Source organism: Salmo salar, chromosome ssa01 (genome assembly GCF_905237065.1).
Source record: "Salmo salar chromosome ssa01, Ssal_v3.1, whole genome shotgun sequence".
NCBI lineage: Eukaryota > Metazoa > Chordata > Actinopteri > Salmoniformes > Salmonidae > Salmo > Salmo salar.
Window position 1 is genome coordinate 135,383,220 of NC_059442.1, and position 22,184 is coordinate 135,405,403.

Consider the following 22,184-nt stretch of genomic DNA (forward strand, 5'->3'; position numbering starts at 1 on the left):
TGTATGATAGCAATTTGCATATACTGCAGAATGTTAATAAGAGTGATCAGATAAATTGCAAAGTCCCTCTTTGCCATGCAAATGAGCTGAATCCCCAAAAATAACATTTCCACTGCATTTCAGCCCTGCCACAAAAGGACCAGCTGACATCATGTCAGTGATTCTCTAGTTAATACAAGTGTCAGTGTTGACGAGGACAAGGCTGGAGATCACCGTCATGCTAATTGAGTTCGAATAACAGACTGGAAGCTTCAAAAGTAGGGTGGTGCTTGGAATCATTGTTCTTCCTGTCAAATACGCTTACCTGCAAGGAAACATGTGCCATCATCATCATTGCACAAAAAGGGCTTCACAGGCAAGGATATTGCTGCCAGTAAGATTGCACTTAAATCAACCATTTATCGGATCATCAAGAACTTCAAGGAGAGCGGTTCAATTGTTGTGAAGAAGGCTTCAGGGCGCCCAAGAAAGTCCAGCAAGCGCCAGGACCGTCTCCTAAAGTTGATTCAGCTGCGGGATCGGGGCACCACCAGTACAGAGCTTGCCAGGAATGGCAGCAGGCAGGTGTGAGTGCATCTGCACGTACAGTGAGGCAGACTTGGAGGATGGCCTGGTGTCAAGAAGGGCAGCAAAGAAGCCACTTCTCTCCAAGGAAAACATCAGGGACAGACTGATATTCTGCAAAAGGTACAGGGATTGGACTGTTGAGGACTGGGGTATAGTCATTTTCTGATGAATCCCCTTTCCGATTGTTTGGGGCATCCGGAAAAAAGTGTGTCCGTAGAAGACAGGGTGAGCGCTACCATCAGTCCTGTGTCATGCCAACAGTAAAGCATCCTGAGACCATTCATGTGTGGGGTTGCTTCTCAGCCAAGGGAGTGGGCTCACTCACAATTTTGCCTAAGAACACCGCCATGAATAAAGAATGGTACCAACACATCCTCCGAAAGCAACTTCTCCCAACCATCCAGGAACAGTTTGAACAATGCCTTTCCCAGCATGATGGAGCACCTTGCCATAAGGCAAAAGTGATAACTGAGCGGCTCGGGGAACAAAACATCGATATTTTAGGTCCATGGCCAGGAAACTCCCCAGACCTTAATCCCATTGAGAACTTGTGGTCAATTCTCAAGAGGCAGGTGGACAAACAAAACAACTGCCAATCAAATGTTTTCTGAGATAGTAAAAAGCTTAGCAAGTCACAAAGTAACACTTTGTAGCTACGTTTTGATGCATGGTTTCGCTTGATAAGGACGGGTCTAAATTCACATTTTGCCACCCCCATTTCCACGACAAGTTCTAGCTAACTCGCTGTGCGAGAGTACTTTGAATTTTGAGAATGATGTTTTTCCCTTTCATTTTACAGTCATTTGACAGACACTCTTACCCAGAGCAATTAGGGTTAAGTGCCTTGCTCTAGGGCACATTGGCAGATGTATCACCTAGATGGCCCTGGGATTCAAACCAGCGACCTTCCGGTTACTGGCCCAACGCTCTTAACCGCTAAGCTACCTGCCGCCAGAATCCAGTGGCTACTGCCCTACAAAGAAATAAGATGTAAACAACTAAATACCAATACATTGAAAAAGTGTACTGTCGTTTTCCAGCTGGTTAGCACGAGGCAGCTCATTCTTCAGAGCCTAGACAATTTCTTTGCTGGAATCTGTGCAGTTAATCCTCCTTTTTACAAAAGTAACAGTTTTTCCATTAAAAAAAATTGCGGCGCTTACGTGATTGTTCTTTCCTGAAATTTAAGAAATCATCTTTGAGTATCTTCATGGGGCTGTTTTAAAACACAAAAAAGTTAATTCCAGTTAAAAAAAATACAAATAAAAGGCAGATATCGCTCATCTGTTCATATTTCCACTAAAATCAGATTTGGATCCAAAAATCCCATATCGGTCGGGCTCTACTCTATTCATGCGCTCTGCCAAACAGGAATAGCCAGGCCCGATACGCCACACTTGTAATTAGTTTGAGAAAAAGCGGGTATCTCCTGTCCATTTCATTCATTCAGTCAGTAATACAGAAATGACTAAAGCTGTCTATCAGGGGAGGGAGCAGCGTCATGTAGTTTACTGTTGAAACGGGATAAAAGGTCAGTGCTACGCCTCGTTAGTGGTGTTATGGTCCAGGCAGTCCCAGAAAAGACGTGTTCCTAAAGTCTGCATACAGACTTACTGAGATGTATTTTTCCCCATAGGGCTTCCGCACACACACACCACAGCTCTCCCTCTCTATCCTGAACAAAAATATAAAAACGCAACATGTAGTGTTGGCCCCATGATTTATGAGCTGAAATAAAAGATCCCCAAAATGTTCCATACCTGTTAACGACCATTTGTCCTATGCCAAGATAATCCAGCCACCTGACAGGTGTGGCATATCAAGAAGCTGATTAAAAAGCTAGATCATTACACAGGTGCACCTTGTGCTGGGGACAATAGAAGGCCACTAAAATGTGCAGTTGTGTCTCACAGCACGCCACAGATGTCTCAAGTTGAGGGAGCACGCAACGTGCATGTTGACTGCAGGAATGTCCACCAGAGCTTTTGCCAGAGAATTGAATGTTAATTTCTCTACCATAAGCCACCTCCAACGTCATGTTTTAGAGAATTTGTTGGTACCTCCAACCAGCCTCACAACCACGTGCATGGCGTCGTGTGGACGAGAGTTCTGCTGATGTCAACGTGCCCCATGGTTGCGGTGGGGTTATGGTATGGGCAGGCATAAGCTACGGACAACAAACACAATTGCATTTTATCAATGGCAATTTGAATGCACGTGACGAGATCCTCCGCCGCCATCACCTCATGTTTCAGCATGATAATGCACTGCCCCATGTTGCAAGGATCCGTACACAATTCCTGGAAGCTGAATATGTCCCAGTTCTTCCATGGCCTGCATACTCAGACATTCCACCCATTGAGCATGTTTGGGATGCTCTGGGTCGACGTGTATGACAGCATGTTCCACTTGCCTCCAATATCCAGCAACTTCACACAGCCATTGAAGAGTGGGATAACAATCAATAGCCTGATCAACTCTATGCGAAGGAAATGTGTCACGCTGCATAACGCAAATGGTGGTCACACCAGATATATGGCCCTACCTTTTTTTAAAGGCATTTGTAACCAACCGAAGCATATCCGTATTTTCAGTCATTTGAAATCCATAGATTAGGGCCAAATTTATTTATTTAATTTGACTGATTTCCTTATAGGTGCTGATTCTCAATACAATCTCTGAAATTGTTGCATATTGCCTTTATAATTTTGTTCATTATATATGCCATTTGCATAACATTATAAAAAGCATGCTGGTCTATATCCCTAACAGAGCTGTAAAACACCATTAACAGGCACCTTCTGAACCAGCCACCGTAGGCTTGCATTCCAATGAGAAATTCGGCCTTCTCTGTTGCCAGTCTTGGATTTAACTCAGATCAAATTAAATAATTATTGTTTTCAGAGAGTGGTAATACATCTCCAGACAGTGCTTGGACATTTATAAACAAATATAAAATCCCCACTGAAGTCAAAGTAATGGATTGTATTAAGTAAAAAAAAAAAAAAACAATATACAGCAAGTAAACTGGTCAAGTTGTCCCTCAATTCTGCTCACATGGATGAGATGGACTAAATAAATGGAACATTTAAAAATCAAATACAATCCTGGAATGTTGAGGGCTGGACAGAAGCCCAAGGGCCATAAGACTTCCTTGTTTGGGAGAAACAAGGCTTCTATAACACAATTCCAAAACCGTACACCACCAAGCCAAAGGCATGCATGCTTTGGTCACTGAGGACTCAGCCACCAAGCGACAGAGGACAAGGATTAGTTTCTCAAAACATGTTGCTATAGCAAATGACTATTGACAATTCTGATTGACCCACAAAAATGAGTGCTGGTTTGAAATTACATCATTATTCATGGTAGCCCTACATGAGCAAAACAATCAGAATCTCTCAAAAATGTCTGTATACAGAGCATTTGTGTAGGATATTACCCCAAAAGTTGTGATAACCAAGAGAACACCTCATGACACTGTCAATGCTGAGGCTGTTGTAATAAATTACAGCATGTTGGTAGAATTGTTACATTTCACTAGGTAGTTGCCACCAATTAGGCAATGTAACAATGCTTCCTTATAGGTCTTACAAGACAGGCATGGTAAAATATTGTGCCTCAGTCTGACCTCATGCGCTTCACTAGAGGGAAATCTGAGTGAGACCATGTCCCAGGATGGTAGGTGCAGCTAGAGAATTGCCTAACTCTGGTTAAAAACAACTCGTATTTAATCTACTCAGAAGGGTTGCGATTTAATTAAGTGGTACGTTTTTATCTTAACTTCAAATCACATCATTTTATTAGTCACATGCGCCAAATACAACAGGTGTCGTTCACTTTACAGTGAAACGCTTACTTGCGAGCCCCTAACCAACAATGCAGTTTAAAAAAATACAAATAACAAGTAATTATGACATACATTTTTGTAACCAAGACACAGAACATACATTTTAAAAGATAGAACGGTCAAAATACTATTAGGCTGACCATGTGTGTTGCTTATTATAACTACATAACATAATGGCTCTGGCATTACAGTATTTTAGTTCTACTAAACGGGGGGGTCACTATTTTCCAAACATTGATCACCAGGAGCAGCATACTCATTCAAAATACACTTGGTCTTAGTGGCATAACCTAAATGTTTGCCTCCACATCAATACTTAAGACAGAAGAAAATACTACCAGTAATTTTGAGATGTCACAAAATTAGACTTCAATAATTCCATGAACTGCAGCACAAGACTTCAATTAAAACACCTAAAAAAATTGTAGACAAATGACCCGATTTCCAATTGTGAACAAGAGAGACATGACATGGAATGTATCTGCCCAATAAGTTACTATACTGGTCTGAATGGCATCTATCGCAATCATACATTTAAAAATGTATGTAGGCATCGTACAAAATAGAAAATAGTTAGCCATCATTATGGCACATGTAACTACTGATTGCTAACTAGCTAGCTAACAATGATGCGGGAAGATACACCCAGATCTATAAAGACAATGCCTTATTTAGCTAGCTAGCTACTATTTAGGACAATCAATATTACCTAGCTAAATTAGTTAGTGAACTAGCTAAATTAGTTAGCTGTGTTGAATAGCTAGCAAGTCAGCTGCGCACTTAATTGCTAACAAAATAAAAAATGGATGGCACAACGTCCCTATCTATTCATCTGACGCGATAAAACACCGGGCGTGGTATAAATAACGTTATCACAATGACATTTCATGAATTAAGGTGAGCTTTTCTGCCTAGCAAGCGTAAACTGTCTGGCTAACGTTAGTTACGATAAACTCTCTTGTGTGCAACTGGCTACGAGAGGTAGCAATAAGCTATTTATTTTAACAAATATATTGTCGAGGGGCTTAAACTATTTAAATAACATGTGGGTATGAGTTGGCGAACCAACGTTAACTAGCAATAACCTTGCGCATTCGTCTAGCTTAAATATGCCACTGAACCCTTTTCGTAGTTCTAAAGCAATGGTAATGCCACCAGGGAGACGAGTCTGAGCTAACTTGCGGCTAGCTGGCTAGTTAACCCCGTTCACGCTAGCCTACTGTAACTTGGACCGTAGCAAGCTAACGTTCAGTTCACTAACACAATTTGAAGAGGGCCATCTCATTCTAACTAAGGGAAAATAGCGGCTGATTCATGTAGGAACGAGATATGTTGCTGTATCTGTGAATTGCAGTGTAAAAATGGCATAACTACACCAATCAATTCAGTCTGGTTAGCCAATGCCTACTCACCAAGAAGAGTAGCCTTGTTCCGCCATGTCGCCGACGACAACAGTGCAGTGGTGGGTTCCGCGACTGTAGAGATTCGTGTCCCTGTGGCAAAACGGTAGGACCTGGTGGACACAATTGCCGCCTTTACTTCAAGATTGGTCTTTTTAACAGTCACTATTTGATAACAACATGGCGATGTACACCAGCCCCCAGACCTGCTAGCAAACACCAGCCGAATAGCTTCCAATCGAATTACAATGATGGTTTGCTAGGTGGCCAAGACAAAGCACGCCGAGAAAAAAACCCTCAATATTTCATCAGTTTCGCGAGTGTCCTGCCGTCTCACTGCCCCCAAGCAGGCCCGAGTCTCAACGAATCCTACACTCGCTGTAAATCCATATTTAGGGGGTGTTTTCTAGCGTCTATATTCAGATATTCCCTAAGTCTGCACCCTCGGCTGTAATGGAAGCCGCGCAGATAGCTTTATTTTCTATGGCGAGAGAGTCACGGGCACGCGCAATATCGCCCTTGCAAGAGAGGTTTACACAAGTACCTGTGTGAAGCTAACCACAATAAGGATTAGCCACAATAGTGGAATTTGCGGTTTGACTTCAAAATAAAAGCTCGCCATTGAAATTGATTCAAATAGTGGAATCATGCCATATTTGGACTAGATAATGCTAATGAACAAGGTCGGAATGTTGTTATATAAATTCAACAAAATACTATAATTTGTTAATTTGACACGAAAAAATCCTCTGTGGATGTGTTAGACGTATATGCACTGTCCAGCCTAAGCTATGGACCAGCCTAAGCTATGGATGTTGCACCCATGAAATGGGGTATCAGCCTACTCAGTGACACTCACAGAAGACAACTGTGTAGAGTTTCCGCAAATATTATTATTGTGGGAATCTAAAAACCAGTGCGAAATGAGCCACATTAAACATTCAGCCTATTATATACATATTGAACATTCATATTGGACTGGACAGCCTAAATTAGAGGTTGTGCACCCATGAAATGGGGTATCAGCCTACTCGGTGACACCCACAGAACACAATTGTGAAGAGTTTCCATAAATATTGCACAGTCTTACCTATGGATCTCTGGAAAATAATTTCTTTAAATAAATGCTGATTAAAACATTATTTATGTTGCAATTTGTCATTATTGGGTATCTTAAATGCTGTCACCAAGTAGGCTGATACCCCATTTCATGGACCCAAGATCCATAGTTAAGGCTGTATATTGCAATATGAATGTTCAATAGAAAGTATGTTGACTGGTGAGCTTAATATGGCTCATTTCACACTGGTTTCAAAATCCTGCAATAAGTGTTGCGATGGTAATATTTTTGAAAACTCTTCACATTTGTGTTCTATGGTTGTCACTGAGTAGGCTGATACCCCATTTCATGGGTGCAACATCCATGAAATGGATTCATAGCAAAGGGGGGAATACATATGCACGCACCGATTTTTTTGAAACAAATCATTTTTTAAATTTCACTTCACCAATTTAAATGAGAGGTTGGAATGCAACAAAATAGGAAAAATGCCAAGGGGGATGAATACTTTTGCAAGGCACTGTACATAGACACACATGCTTTATTCAACATCAGTGGAATGTCATTGGTAAAAACAGAAAACAATAATGGCCCATGCCAGCCTCTCTGCGGTACACCACACTCAACCTTATTTGCATTAGAGAGGATTCCATTAAATAAAACCCTGTGTTCTATTAAATAGGTGACTCTCAATACATGATAAGGCAGAGGGATGTAAATTCACATCAGTTTTTCAGCAATAGGTTATGATCAATGATATCAAAATCTGCACTGAGGTCTAACTAAACAGCTCCCGCAATCTTCTTATTATACATTTCTTACATTCCATCAGTCATTTTTGTCAGTCAGTGACAAGTGTGTTGAATGCCTTCCCTATAAGCATGCTGAAAGTCCTTTGCCAATTTGTTTTCTGTAAAATAACATTGTATTTGGTCAAACACAATTTTTCCCCAAAGGTTTGCTAAGCACCGTAACAGGATGATTGGTTGGCTGTTTGAACCATTAAAGGGTGCTTTGCTATTCTTGGGCAGCGGAATGACCTTTGCCTCCCACCGTCTTCTAGGCATAAATTGAAGATGTGGCACACAGGAGTCGCAATGTATTCCACTACCAACCTCGGCAATTTACCATCCAGATTGTCAGTACCAGGTGGCTTGTCCTTATTTATAGATAGCAACAATTTTGTTAACCTCTTCCACATCAACTTTGCGGAACTCAAAACTACTATACTTGTCTTTCATTATTTGGTCCAATATGCATGAATATGAAAGCTCAGTGTTTGTTGTTTGCATGTCATGCCTACGTTTGATAATCTTGTCAACAAAAAAGTTATTAAAGTGGTTGGCAACATCAAAGGCCATCTGCCTTAATAATGAAGGATGGAGCTGAGTTCGCTTTTTGGCCAAGAATTTCATTTATGGTATTCTTTTTATTATTTATCTTGGTTCCATTGTATAGTTTTTTTCTTCTTTTTGTTTAGATTAGTTACGCGTTTTCTCAATTTGCTGTGTGTTTGCCAATCTGCTGTGTTGTCAGACTTATATCCTATTCTCTTTGCCTCATCTCTCTCAGCCATACAGTTTTTCAATTCATCATCTATCCATGGAGATATGGCAGTTCTAACTGTCAGTTTCTTGATAGGTGCATGTCTATCAGTAACCAGAAGAAGAAATGTATCATGAACATTTTAAGTGCATCGTCAGGTAGCTCCTCATTACAAACATCAGACCAACAAATCACATCTTCGACATATGAATCATTGCAAAACCTTTTGTATGATCGCTTATACACTATTTTAGTTCCAGTCTTTGGAGCTTTTATTTGTAATTTTTAGATATGGCTGTTATATTATGATCACTGTTCTGTTTATAAATATCCTGGTAGGTTGAGTGTTAACCTGAACCAGATTACAGGCATCGGATACAGCTTAAAGCTTATTTTTGAGTGGACAGCTTGATGACAACCAGTCAATATTTAGGTCACCCAGAAAATATACCTTTCTGTTGATATCACATACATTATCGAGCACATACTGTATAGTCCATAATACTGACTTTTAGCACATGGGGGTCTATAGCAACTTCCTACGAGAATAGCCTTTAGGTGAGGCAGATGAACCTGTAGCCATATTACTTCCACATCATATGACATGAGATCCTCTCTCAGCCTAACAGGAATATGACTCTGTATATATAAGTACAGTGCATATAAGTATGCCCCCAATGCAATTTTGAAGTGTAATATATCCACAGTGCGATATCAACAGATATATATATATTTTTTTGTTGTTGTTGTCAAATTAACTAATTATTGTCTTTTGTTTAATTTCTATAACAACATTCCAACCTTGTTAATCATTATCTAGTCCACGTGTCAAACTCATTCCACAGAGGGTCGAGTGTCTGCGGGTTTTCGCTCCTCCCTTGTACTTGATTGATGAATTAAGGTCACTAATTAGTGAGGAACTCCCCTCACCTGGTTGTCTAGATCTTAATTGAAAGGAAAAACTAAAAACCTGCAGACACTAGGCCCGTCATGGAATGAGTTTGACACCCCTGGCTAGTCCAAATATGGCATGTTCCACTATTTTTTATCAGGTTCAATCACTTTCAATTAGGACTTTTATTTTGAAGGCGAACCGCAAATTCCATTATTGTGGCTGAAACGTATTGAGGCTAGTTTCACACAGATTACACAAGTAACGTGTGTTCACTGAAGTACAATGGAACTTGAACTGGGTTCTTTCGCTAGTTAGCAGTGTGGAAGCAGCGGAGATACCACGTTGGTCAATGCACCTCAATACCACTTGAACCATATTATGTGACATTTTACTCTTTGTTAGTCAATTGCATTAATTAACAAACACACCATTTTAATCATTATACAGAACTATGGACCTAGTATTGGTACCTCCAAATGAGGCAGTCATATTTCTGATCAGGGAGTGCACAATTCCAGTGTAGTCAATTGAGTGAACATGAGACCATTGCAAGCACCTCTCCAATTATGTGAGGAGCATATATATTGTGATCTACTGTATCTCATCCTTAATAAAGAAAGAAAGTGTCCTTTCTATGATGATCAATCAATGTTCAGATTATTAAAGAGGAAATATTGTTTAGCCTTGAACTCTTGAACTGAGCAGAGATCTGAGGTGGTTCATGCCATAGCTGATGCCTAGTATGCTATTTTTGAGCTGTGGTACAACCTGTTAGTTTCACCCTAGTCAACTCAAAGACAGTGGATGCAACAGCCATAGGTGACCACAGTGACAGGCCACCTGTGAATGCACAGTGCACATGGGGACAGGATAGTGGGTATGGTGCCTTTTCTGGGGATGAAAGAAGAGGCGATACATAGGGTCAGTGGAGATTTTAGCATGTAAAACATGTAAATTCATGATTCATTCCTTCCAAACCACTCAATGTTGAATTTGTGATTTCCAACTTGTTGTGGAATGTTTATGTCGAATGGCCGATGAGCACTGATACATTTTATCTATAATTTCTCTTCATTATTTCTCATCATATGACAAGGATTTAAAAGGATTTGCCAATAGATTGTCAACTTGATTCATGATAATGACTGCTAGCTAAGATTTTGAAAGTATGATGTCCAGTATGATGTTCAAATAAAGCTACTGTAGATATAACGGGATTTGACATAATTTTATCTGTGGCCAATGACCTTGAGCCATCTTGGATGGGCACTTCTAATGTAACTCTATGGCAGCACCCAAGGGGCTTGAATTTTTGAGCTCTACCATTAGACTTGGCGATGACGTAGTGTCCCCATGAGTGACAGAACAATGAGCCAATCATGGCGCAACGCTCCATATTTTCTGCTGGCTTGCCCCACCACCATAGAAGCACTGAGCTAGGCTGAAACACCTGCATTAAGGAGCTGCTTTACTCAAGAAAACAAAAAAGAGACCATGTTTGTATGCAGCTTTATGATATATATATATTTTTTTACGTTGTTTGCAAACTGATATGTGACACGTATTAATGCCAAAATAACATGCATAACAAGCCTGTTTATTAAAAAAAAAAAAAAAAATGGTAAAAATGTGGGGCTCAAAATAGATGATGGGTCGCCTCTGCATAGGTTCAGGGATTCCCTCTCCCCAAGACATATCAGCCTAGGATTACCAAAATCTGCAAGGAGCTGCTGTTCTTAGAGATTATGTACAATCTGTTCCTACCAACACAACAACAGATTTAGGGGGCAAGAGTGGCATCCTTCAGTATTTACCACAAGCTTACGTTAATTCACTTCCTTAAAGGCTCAACTAAGTCAACAATTATCTCTTATAATATATGTCACAAAGTCCTGCATTGTGTCATTTGTGGCCCCTAGATGTCCACCGTCTACATTTTGATGGAAGTCCATTGTATGTTACAGGGAGATGGGGTGGGAGGCGGTGGACAGGGGCAATTTATATATTTTTTTATCAGGACTCCGCAGTCTGGACAGGACTGAAGCCTGAGCCTTCCTGTGTTGAAGGCCCATCATGTCAATGTCTCTCATCCAGATACAGGCCTTAAGAGGCCATTGCTTCAGCTAAATTGATGCAGTGGTGATGGCTTCTAGAGGCCTCTGTTAGGCTATGTAAAATGAGGAGGTATCTGGTGAATAAATCAAGCTCCAACTCACCACTTCCCACTCCAAAATCCACTCTGTTTTAAATTGTTGTTGTTGCCCTGGACAAGTACACCTGATTCAACTTGTTAACTAATCATCAAGCCTTTGATGAGTTGAATCAGGTGTGTTTGTCTCTGGGGCTACAAAACAAAATGCGTAAAAAATGTGTGCTGTAGGGGGTATTGGAGGACTGGAGTTGGGAAACAGTGGCCTATGCTATGTGCACCATGTAGTGAAGTTCCTAGTTAATCCATTTAGTCTCTAATTTCAACATCACAAACTCAACTTTTTTACTTATTTTGTACATAATGTTGCCGCTACCGTCTCTTATGACTAAAAATAACTTCTGGACATCTGTCGTAATGTAGAGACCAAGGCGCAGCGGGTTGCGTGCTTATATTTATTATAGCGAACACGAAACAACGACAGCTAACAGATTTGCAGGCTATAACTACAAGCAGTGCAAATACAACTACCTACAAAATAACCAAACCAAACACACACCTCTATATAGGACTCTCAATCAGAGGCAACTAGAAACACCTGCCTCCAATTGAGAGTCCAACACCCAATCCTAAACATAGAAAAACTAAACTAGACAGAACATAGAAATGCATACACAACACAAACCCTCTGTCACGCCCTGACCAAAACTAATACAATTACTCCCTCTGCTGGTCAGGACGTGACAACATCAGGACTGCGATTACTCACCACGGACTGACAGAATCCTTTTTTTCCTTTAACGAGTCTGACGAGCCCGACGTGAACGATATACTGCTTTCTCTGGAACAGGCCCAGATCCCCCTTATTTCCATGAAGAGAAGGCGGAGAAAAAGGGGCCAGAGGGCGGGCTGCCTTCTGAGAATTCGTAGGCGATCGAATAAACCCCCACTTCCTTCCATTCTGCTAGCAAACGTGCAATCTTGGGACAATAAAATAGATGACCTATGCGGAAGATTAAACTGCCAATGGGACATTCAAAATATAATAATATCTTATGCTTCACAGAGTCATGGTTGAATGACGACACTAACAACATACTAGTTATACGCTGCACCGGGAGGATAGAACAGTGATGTCTGGTAAGACAAGGGGCAGCGGACTATGTATTTTTGTAAATAACTGCTCGTGCACAATATCTAATAAAGTCTTGAGCTATTGCTCACCCGAGGTAGAGTATCACACAATAAACTGAATACCACACTATCTGCCTAGAGAGTTTTCATCTGTATATTTCATCTGTATTTTTCGTAGCTGTTTAAATACCACCACAATCAGAGGCTGTCACTAAGACAGCATTGAATGAGTTGTATTCTGCAAACAGAAAAATGCTCACCCTAAGGCGGCGCTCCTAGTAGCTGGGGACTTTAATGCATGGAACCTTAAATCCGTTTTACCAAATTTCTATCAGCATGTTAAATGTGCAACCAGAGGAAAAACAACTCTGGACCACCTTCACTCCACACACAGAGACACATACAAAGCTCTCCCTCACCCTCCATTTAGCAAATCTAAAAAGGAGTCAGATGAAGAAGATGCTAAGCTACGGGACTGTTTTGTTAGCACAGACTGGAATATGTTCTGGGATTTCTCTGATGGCATTGAGGAGTACACCACATCAGTCATTGGCTTCATCAACAACTGCATCAATGACGTCGTCCCCACAGTGACCGTACATACATACCCCAACCAGAAGCCATGGATTACAGGCAACATCCGCACTGAGATAAAGGCTAGAGCTGCTGCTTTCAAGGAGCGGGACTCTAACGTGGAAGCTTATAAGAAATCCCACTATGCCCTCCGATAAACCATCAAACAGGCAAAGCGTCAATACAGGACTAAGTTCGAATCGTACTACACCGGCTCTGACGCTCGTCGGATGTGGCAGGGCTTGCACACCATTACAGACTACAAAGGGATGCACAGCCGAGAGCTGCTCAGTGACACAAGCATATCAGATGAGCTAAACTACTTTGATGCTCACTTCGAGGCAAATAACACTGAAACATGCATGAGAGCACCAGTTGTTCCGGAAGACTGTGTGAACACGCTCTCCGCAGCTGATGTGAGTAAGACCTTTAAACAGGTCAACATTCACAAGGCCGCTGGGCCAGACGGTTTACCAGGATGTGTACTGCGACCATGCGCTGACCAACTGGCAAGTGTCTTCACTGACATTTTCAACCTCTCCCTGTCCAAGTCTGTAATACCAATATGTTTTAAGCAGACCACCATAGTGCCTGTGCCCAAGAACACTAAGGTAACCTGCCTAAATGACTACCGACCTGTAGCACTCACGTCTGCAGCCATGAAGTGCTTTGAAAGGCTGGTCATGGCTCACATCAACACCATTATCCAAGAAGCCCTAAACCGACTCCAATTTGCATACCACCCCAACAGATCCACAGATGATGCAATCTCTATTGCACTCCACACTGCCCTTTCCCACCTGGACAAAATGAACACCTATGTGAGAAAGCTATTCATTCACTACAGTTTAGCATTCAACACCATAGTGCACACAAAGGTCACCAATAAGCTAAGGACCCTGGAACTAAACACCTCCCTCTGCAACTGGATCCTGGACTGACGGGCCGCCCCCAGGTGGTAAGGGTAGGTAACAACACATCCGCCATGCTGATCCTCAACATTGGGGCCCCTCAGGGGTGCGTGCTCAGTCCCCTCCTGTACTCCCTGTTCCCTCATGACTGCACGGCCAGGCACGACTCCAACACCATCATTAAGTTTGCCGATGACACAACAGTGGTAGGCCTGATCACCGACAACGACGAGACAGGCTATAGGGAGGAGGTCAGAGACCTGGCCGTGTGGTGTCAGGACAATAACCTCTTCGTCAATGTGATCAAGACAAAGGAGAGGATTGTGGACTACAGGAAAAAGAGGACCAAGCACGTCCCCATTCTCATCGACGGGGCTGCAGTGGAGCAGGTTGAGAGCTTCAAGCTCCTTGGTGTCCACGTCACCAACAAACTAACATGGTCCAAGCACACCAAGACAGTCGTGAAGAGAGCACAACAAAACCCATTCCCCCTCAGGAGACTGAAAAGATTTGGCATGGGTCCTCAGATCCTCAAAAGGTTCTACAGCTGCACCATCGAGAGCATCCTGACTGGTTGCATCACTGCCTGGTAAGGCAACTGCTCGGCCTCCGACCGCAAGGCACTACAGAGGGTAGTGCGAACGGCCCAGTACATCACTGGGGCCAAGCTTCCTGCCATCCAGGACCTCTACACCAGGCAGTGTCAGAGGAAGGCCCTAAAAAGGACTCCAGCCACCCTAGTCATAGACTGTTCTCTCTGCTACTGCAGGGCAAGTGATACCGGAGCGCCAAGTCTAGGTCCAAGAGGCTTCTAAACAGCTTCTATCCCCAAGCCATAAGACTTCTGAACACCTAATCAAATGGCTACCCAGACTATTTGCATTGACCCCCACCCCCTCTCTTTTACACCGCTGCTACTCTCTGTTGTTATCATCTATGCATAATCACTTGAATAACTCTACCTTCATGTACATATTACCTCAACTAAACGGTGCCCATGCACATTGACTCTGTACCGGTACCCCGCTATTGTTATTTTACTGCTGCTCTTTAATTACTTGTTACTTTTAATTTTTATTCTTATCCGTATTTTTTTTAAACTGCATTGTTGGTCAGGGGCTCGTAAGTAAGCATTTCACTGTAACACCTGTTGTATTCGGCGCATGGGACTAATACAATTTCATTAGATTTTTTCAGAGATTGATGTTAAAATGAATTTCCTTAGTTCTTGGAAAGGGGAACAGTCAGAGAGATCAGCCAGTAGAATCTACATTCTATCACATCTTTAAACATGTTATAACATATTTTTTACACTTCCTGTACAGATTCAGTTATTCAAGAGGCTGTTTCATGTAATATACAAGTAACCAAGCTCCATTACTGTTACATTACTGATTGTTACAAAGTTGTAAACTTTTCATAACACCCAGTTACAGTTTCTGTGACCCTGATGCTTGGGTCACCAGTGGTAACATTGACGTGAAGCACTACCTGTAGTACGCAGAAAAGGGATGTTGTTGTAGGTGTGTTTTAACACTCTGCAGTCGTGTGTGTGAAAGAGATAAGCTCAAAGCTCTGTTTGTTTGCACAAGACTTTGCCCCTTTGTGAGATACATGACTGCCATATGCATATGGCGCAGCAAGTCAAATGCATGGCAGCTGTAATTCATAGTAAGTCTACAGTATATAATACAGTCTTATTTTTGTTAATGCAATACCATTTTTTGGGGCCAAACTGTAGAACGGTAATACTGTTGTAATTTAAGTTAGATACATCTGTTTCGATGCATCGCAAAACAAAATTCAGAAGTGGATTAGAGTGCAATAAAATTACAAAAAATATGTAATGCAGACTTTCAGAAAAGGATTATTGAAAAAGTTTGTCATAGCTAGCTAGCTATATGACCCCTCTCCTATTGTAATGTTCTAAGATTTGATATAGTTGGGTGAAAAAATTAAATATATCGATAGGATACATTCTTATATTTGGCCTCTAGATGTCGGGGTTTACATTCAAACCAGGGTGGAGCATGTATCAAAGCAGAGGAGGATAGCACAAGAACCATAGAGGACCAGATCCATTCAGTGTATGATTTTTACCTGAACCGCTGCCATCGATCATCTCAACAACCCATCTACATTCTCACATCCCAGAAAACAACCACACAAACACAATGCAACATCAGGGGCTTGTAGGAGAGGCACCAACGTGTTGCTGCATCATCTGCTTGTCTCTCTTCTAGTTAGAGTAGTCTGAATATTATTTTCCTTTTTATGCCTAAATACATGTTTTTCAGTGAGGAAGTGAGCTAGAGAGACAAACAGAGAGAAGAGAAGATTGAGGAAGCGGGAGATAGAGATAGAGCGATGCCTGCTGTTAGATTTTATCTAGGTCAACAGGGGGAGTGCTCATTCTCTGAAGCACGTCTGTGTACCAAATCTGTGATTGAACATTTTCTGTTACTCAGGCCTGCCACCCACTGCCTCTGCTCTCTGCTCTCATTGTTTCATGTGTCATCCCTGCTCATTAAATACCCATTCATCACCAGTACATCTGTCCTAGCTGCATGATGTAGAGCATCCAAGCTCTGGTTGGGAATGTATCGGTCTTAACCATTTTATGTGGAAGAATCTTTCTCGCTCTCTCTGTCTAATGAAGGCCAAGGGCACAGGGATGAACTTCTCGAAGGAGAAGCACAATCAGAGTTATATCAATGCAGCTAATTTTTGGAGAACTGGTGGGTGATGAAATATGTAATCATCTCACCTACTGCACTGGGAACATTTCTGTTTCAAACCCCCCCTGAAGGAAATTAGCAGTGGTTTGAAAATAATCTGAAGAGAGAGCGAGTGAGAGAGGGAGATGTAGAAGAAGTTGTGGTGGTGGGTCATATCAGATGCTGCACATCCTGTTCACAGCTGGGCGACAGTCTCTCAGGCTGATTCAAAACACCTGATTACATTTCTGAACTGATTATTAAAATGGGGTCTGAACGCAGTGTCAGTATTGTAGTGGATGCAGGGAGAGAGCTCCAGCCTGCCGACATCCCTGTTAACGCTGTTAACACTGCCACGCCCTGTTCCTCTGTCTGATAGCATTATGCTCTTTTACACCACATATCCCAGACCGTAAACCTTCTATGTTATCGGAAGACATGCATTACCCATTTACAGCAGCATTGGGTGCCTGACAAAAATGTGAGAGATTGGCTTTCTTTTCCATAGTACTAGTACATGCTTATGTATCACATGCGCCAAATACAACTTGTGTAGACTTTTTATTTGACCTTTATTTAACTAAGCAAGTCAGTTAAGAACAAATTCTTATTTACAATGACAGCCTACCAGGGAACAGTGGGTTAACTGCCTTGTTCAGGGGCAGAACAACAGATTTTTACCTTGTCAGCTCAGGGATTTCATCCAGCAACCTTCCGGTTACTGGTCCAACACTCTAACCACTAGGCTACCTGCCGCCCTGTAGACTTTAAACTGAAATGCTTGCTTACTAACCTTTTCCAATGATTCAGAGTATAAAAAATAAATAGTAACTAATACAAGGAATAAAATAAAATATACAAGAATTGAGCTATATGCAGGGAGTACCAGTACTTGATCAATGTGCAGAGGTACGAGGTACTTGAGGTTCTTGATAAGGACAGGAGTCCGAGACAGGGAAGAGTGTGGGTGTCAGGGGGAAGCCGTTTGACACATTACAAGCTGTGCCGTATCTGGACCTTTCTCTGGTGGATGTCCTTAGCAAACCTGACCTTTACAGGAGTCTAGCTTTCCTGTTCCTGTCACATTTGTGCCACCTTACCCAACAGGTGTTGGGTGGCATCGCTGCCACGGGGCGGGCAGCAGGTATTATCCCTGGCTGTGCCACACAATACCAGACACCTGAAACTCATTCTCAGGGACGGGATCGACAACAACAATGGCTGTTTTACGAGATCCATACAGATTTGAGTCACATTGTCTGGGGATGGAAGATCTTCTTCGAAACTGAAAGACACTGCTTGCCTTAAGTGGAACAACAATGCAGATATCACATAGTGAAATGATACAACAGGGTTACTCAGTTGTCACTGATGCCGCTGTGATGATGCAATGTTTGGAAACGGAGAGGCTGGTGTCCTGGTGCTGTGGCTGAGGTGGCGGTCTGCCTGTCTCCTATGGCGGGCTGGGTGGCTGGGTGTGTCCTCTTGCTTGGAGCTCCTCGACTCTGTTCTGCTTGGCTCCGTACCTCTGGGCTCCAGGGTTCTGTGGGATCCGGGGGAGCCGACACTGTTACAATGTCTGATATGAGAGCCTGATCAAAGCTGCCCCGTTCCGCCTGACCGATTTCCACAGGATTAAGGATTAGAGAGACAGGAAGCTGGGAGAGCGGCATAGAGACCATCTGAGCGAGAAGGGGAGAGACAGAGGAAGGGTGAGACAGAATCAGAGGGATAGAGGGAGAGAGAGAGATGAAGCAATAGTGTCATAGAGGGTAGAGAGAGAGACAGAGGGGAGAGGGGGGATGGGTCACGAGGGACACTGAAAGGGACAATCATTATTATGAATCTGTATCTAGTACTTGTATCTGTCCCTAAATGAGAGCAGCGGTGCACAGCAGGGACACAAAGGGTGGTTCATGATGACAAACAGAACAATGATGACAAACAATATTGAGAAGGTTACCTCTGGCTTTTAAATAAACAATACTAGTACATTCATGTTTCATGTTTGTCAGGAAATACGTGAAAAATATGTTTACAGTCTACAAGAGGGCAAGTTGGAAAATGCCACTAATTTTTTGTTATTAGCTGGATGTGTGCGTGTGCTTTGCGGTGCTGCAAAATGCTTCTGTCAATGATATGACATTGATAGCTGGTGATCATTTGCCCTTTCAGTTCATCCTCTATTACTGGAGATGATGCCGAGAAAGTGAGAGCTCTGCTAAGAGGATGAACACAAGATATGCAGAACTGGTTGCATGACTTAAAGGTTTCTAAACAGATATATTTCCTGTATATGATCAGATATGCTTCTTTGTCAAAATGCTACTTTGTCAAAGACTGTATGTCTCAGTCTTTTTCCCCCACACACACTTTAATTTACTCATAAGGGCAAATACCTAGACATTCTAAATGTAGTTTACAGTAAATCCACAGTAAATCTTTCAATGACAGCAGAATCATCAGCATAACAGAGATATTCCTCTGTAGATTGAAGAAAGCCATGTGACTAACTCACACAGGAAGTACTGTATGTATGGGCACCAGAGCAAATATTGTATGCCTTGGATTTTCAGGTGAGATCAGAACTAAAGTAACAAAGATAGACCACAATACTGACTTAGGCATTCTCGGAACCTTTATGTACTTTCTGGTCAACAGCTGTGTTTTAATCCTCAATGAAAATAACTGTAGGCTACGCACTTTGCACCAGTGGCAATGTGTGATAAATCAGGCCATGTATGTCAAATCAACTGTATGTGTAAATGTAGGGCACTTATCTATTAAATCCTATTAGGTATAAGATGACAAGATGCTATACATACATAAAGACTGTCACAAAGACCGGGTTCTGTTGTAGGTGAACCACAGGAGGTTGGTGGCACCTTCATTGGGGAGAACGGGGTCATGGTAATGGCTGGAGCCATCCGCCCCTAAGCAGCCTCCTGTAACTGATGAACGTGTTGTGGTGAAAGTTGCATGACAGTGGCAATGAATTGGGTCAAGAAGACATTGTTTTCATATGAGGTAACCTCGTCTCCAGGCTTGAATTGCTAGCGCGAGCCGACTGGTGCGTGAGATTACTTATGAGGCAACTTCAGAGAGGCTTTTTCATGCCAATTTTTCATGTCATTACTCGAGAGATATTGGAATGACAGGACCAATTTTGGTGGCAAACTGTGGATTGGGTATAGAACAAGAAGGCCCGCACACTGTTAAAGCTCCCAATTCACTGCTTTATTGACATTTCGAAACTTTGTCATAAAGCAGTGAATTGGGAGCTTTAACAGTGTGCGGGCCTTCTGTTCTATACTAGTATTCTTTATTAGCCCAGCACCTATGTTTTTTACAGATGTGCGTATGACCACAAACCTTTCTAAACTGTGGATTGGACCATATCCCCTCTCTATATTGAAGTTTTGCCACATCACATTGTCTTATTGGAGGTTATAACTTTCTAGGAGAGAGACAAATAGGTTAAACCCATCCCTTCCTCTTCATTTCTAGCTCTCTGCCGCTTTACCTCTTTTGAACTCAAAACACTGACAGATTACTGATTCTTAAATTGGAAGGATTATGAAGAAGATGAAATTCCTCACTTCCAGTCTTCCTTACAGTGTAAGAGTGAGAGGCAGACAGAAAGAGAGAGAGACTAGAGAGAGACTGTCTGATAAGATCGAGTAGCTAGCATTAGCTCATTAATGATCCATAACTCAGCAGCCAACAGGGAGGGAGAGGCTGCGGTGGGACAATGGCAAGCTTCCGGTCCCCGTCACAGCATCTGTCTGTCAGGCTGGATTATCAGAGGCTGTGCATTATCATGCTGAAATATGAGGTGATGGCGGCAAATGAATGGCACGACAATGGGCCTGTCATGCCAAATAGTGTCCCCCCTCTACGTCACAATGGTATTCCACAGGCCTCAAGATCTTGTCACGGTATCTCGTTACGGAAACCGGGACTCATCCGTGAAGAGTATACTTCTCCAGGGTGGCAGTGGCCTTCGAAGGTGAGTGTTTGCCCACTGAAGTTGGTGACGATGCCGAACTGCAGTCAGGTCAAGACCCTAGTAATGACGATGAGCACGCAGATGAGCTTCCCTGAGACGGTTTCTGACAGTTTGCTCAGAAATTCTTCAGTTGTGCAAACCCACAGTTTCATCAGCTGTCTGGGTGGCTGGTCTCAGACGATCTCGCAGGTGAAGAAGCTGGATGTGGTGGTCCTGGTCTGGCGTGGTTACACGTGGTCTGAGGTTGTGAGTCCGGTTGGATGTACTGCCAAATTCTCTAAAACGACATTGGAGGTGGCTTATGGTAGAGAAATTAACATTCAATTCTCTGGCCTCTAGTAGACATTCCTGCAGCCAGCATGCCAATTGCACACTCCCTCAAAACTTGAGACATCTGTGGTATTGTGTTGTGTGACAAACCTGCTCATTTTAGAGTGGTCTTTTGTTGTCCCCAGCACAAGGTGCACCTGTGTAATGATCATGCTGTTTAATCAGCTTCTTGTTATGCCACACCTTTCAGGTGGATGGATTATCTTGGTTATGGAGAAATGCTCACTAACAGGGATGTAAACACATTTGTGCACAACATGGAACACTTCTGGCATCTTTCATTTCAACTCATGAAACCAACACTTTAGGTGTCACGTTTTATTTTTGTTCAGTGTAGTAGAATTTATTGACAGCATGGTATAGGTGTTCTAATTACAGTTCTCATTTCCTCACTACACCCCAGCAATCTGATACTGGGTTTATTTCTCCTAGCCAGGGGGTATGTGTGTGGCGGGAGGAGGCTCCTTACACACAACCCATATCCTTAATGATGGATGTGCAGTTAGCTTCATGCAGCGGCTTAAGCACTATAACCTGTGTGTATATGTGTGTATGTGTGTGTGTGTGTGTGTGTGTGTGTGTGTTACCTTATTATGGGTATAAGCAGGACACAAAAGGCCCGTTTTTATCAAAGATAGATGAGAGCTGAGGAGAACAGCAAGCCCTACCCCTTCACATCGCAAAGTAGGTAGGATTTTTTATTTGTCAGCATATCTATTTGTTCTTGGTTAGAGCCAATAGCAGTAAAGGAAGTGGTCCCTCTGTCACAGAAACAGTTGGCACGGAAACAGCACATTACACCATTATCCAATCCCCCTCCCAGCCCCATATCGTCATCACTCCTATCCCTCCCTTCCTCTCCTCTCTTCTCCCCTTCCCACTCTCTCTCTCTTTCTCTCTATCGTGCATGCTTTTTCAGCCATCAATGAAATCACAACCAATCTTGCTGTTGACTTGTCATAGACCAGAGAAAGAGAATAAGCAGGGCTGTTACACATTGAAACACACACATAAGCTGTCCTTTCCATTGCTTCTCATAGGGGT

At 42.4% G+C, this 22,184-nt stretch overlaps 1 protein-coding gene across 4 annotated transcripts in view; it reads right to left on the bottom strand.

The window, feature by feature from the left end:
- The window catches only part of sppl3 (signal peptide peptidase 3), a 29,048-nt gene extending 22,685 nt beyond the window's left edge, over positions 1-6,363 (bottom strand). For 2 of the 4 annotated variants that reach the window (XM_014131576.2, XM_014131560.2), the window contains exon 1: positions 5,830-6,363. In XM_014131576.2, the coding sequence (XP_013987051.1) occupies positions 5,830-5,855 (26 nt within the window). In that variant the 5' untranslated portion in view covers positions 5,856-6,363. The remainder of the gene's footprint in view (positions 1-5,829) is intronic. The other 2 variants (XM_014131586.2, XM_014131567.2) reach the window with 2 other exon arrangements.
- Positions 6,364-22,184: the final 15,821 nt, after the last annotated feature.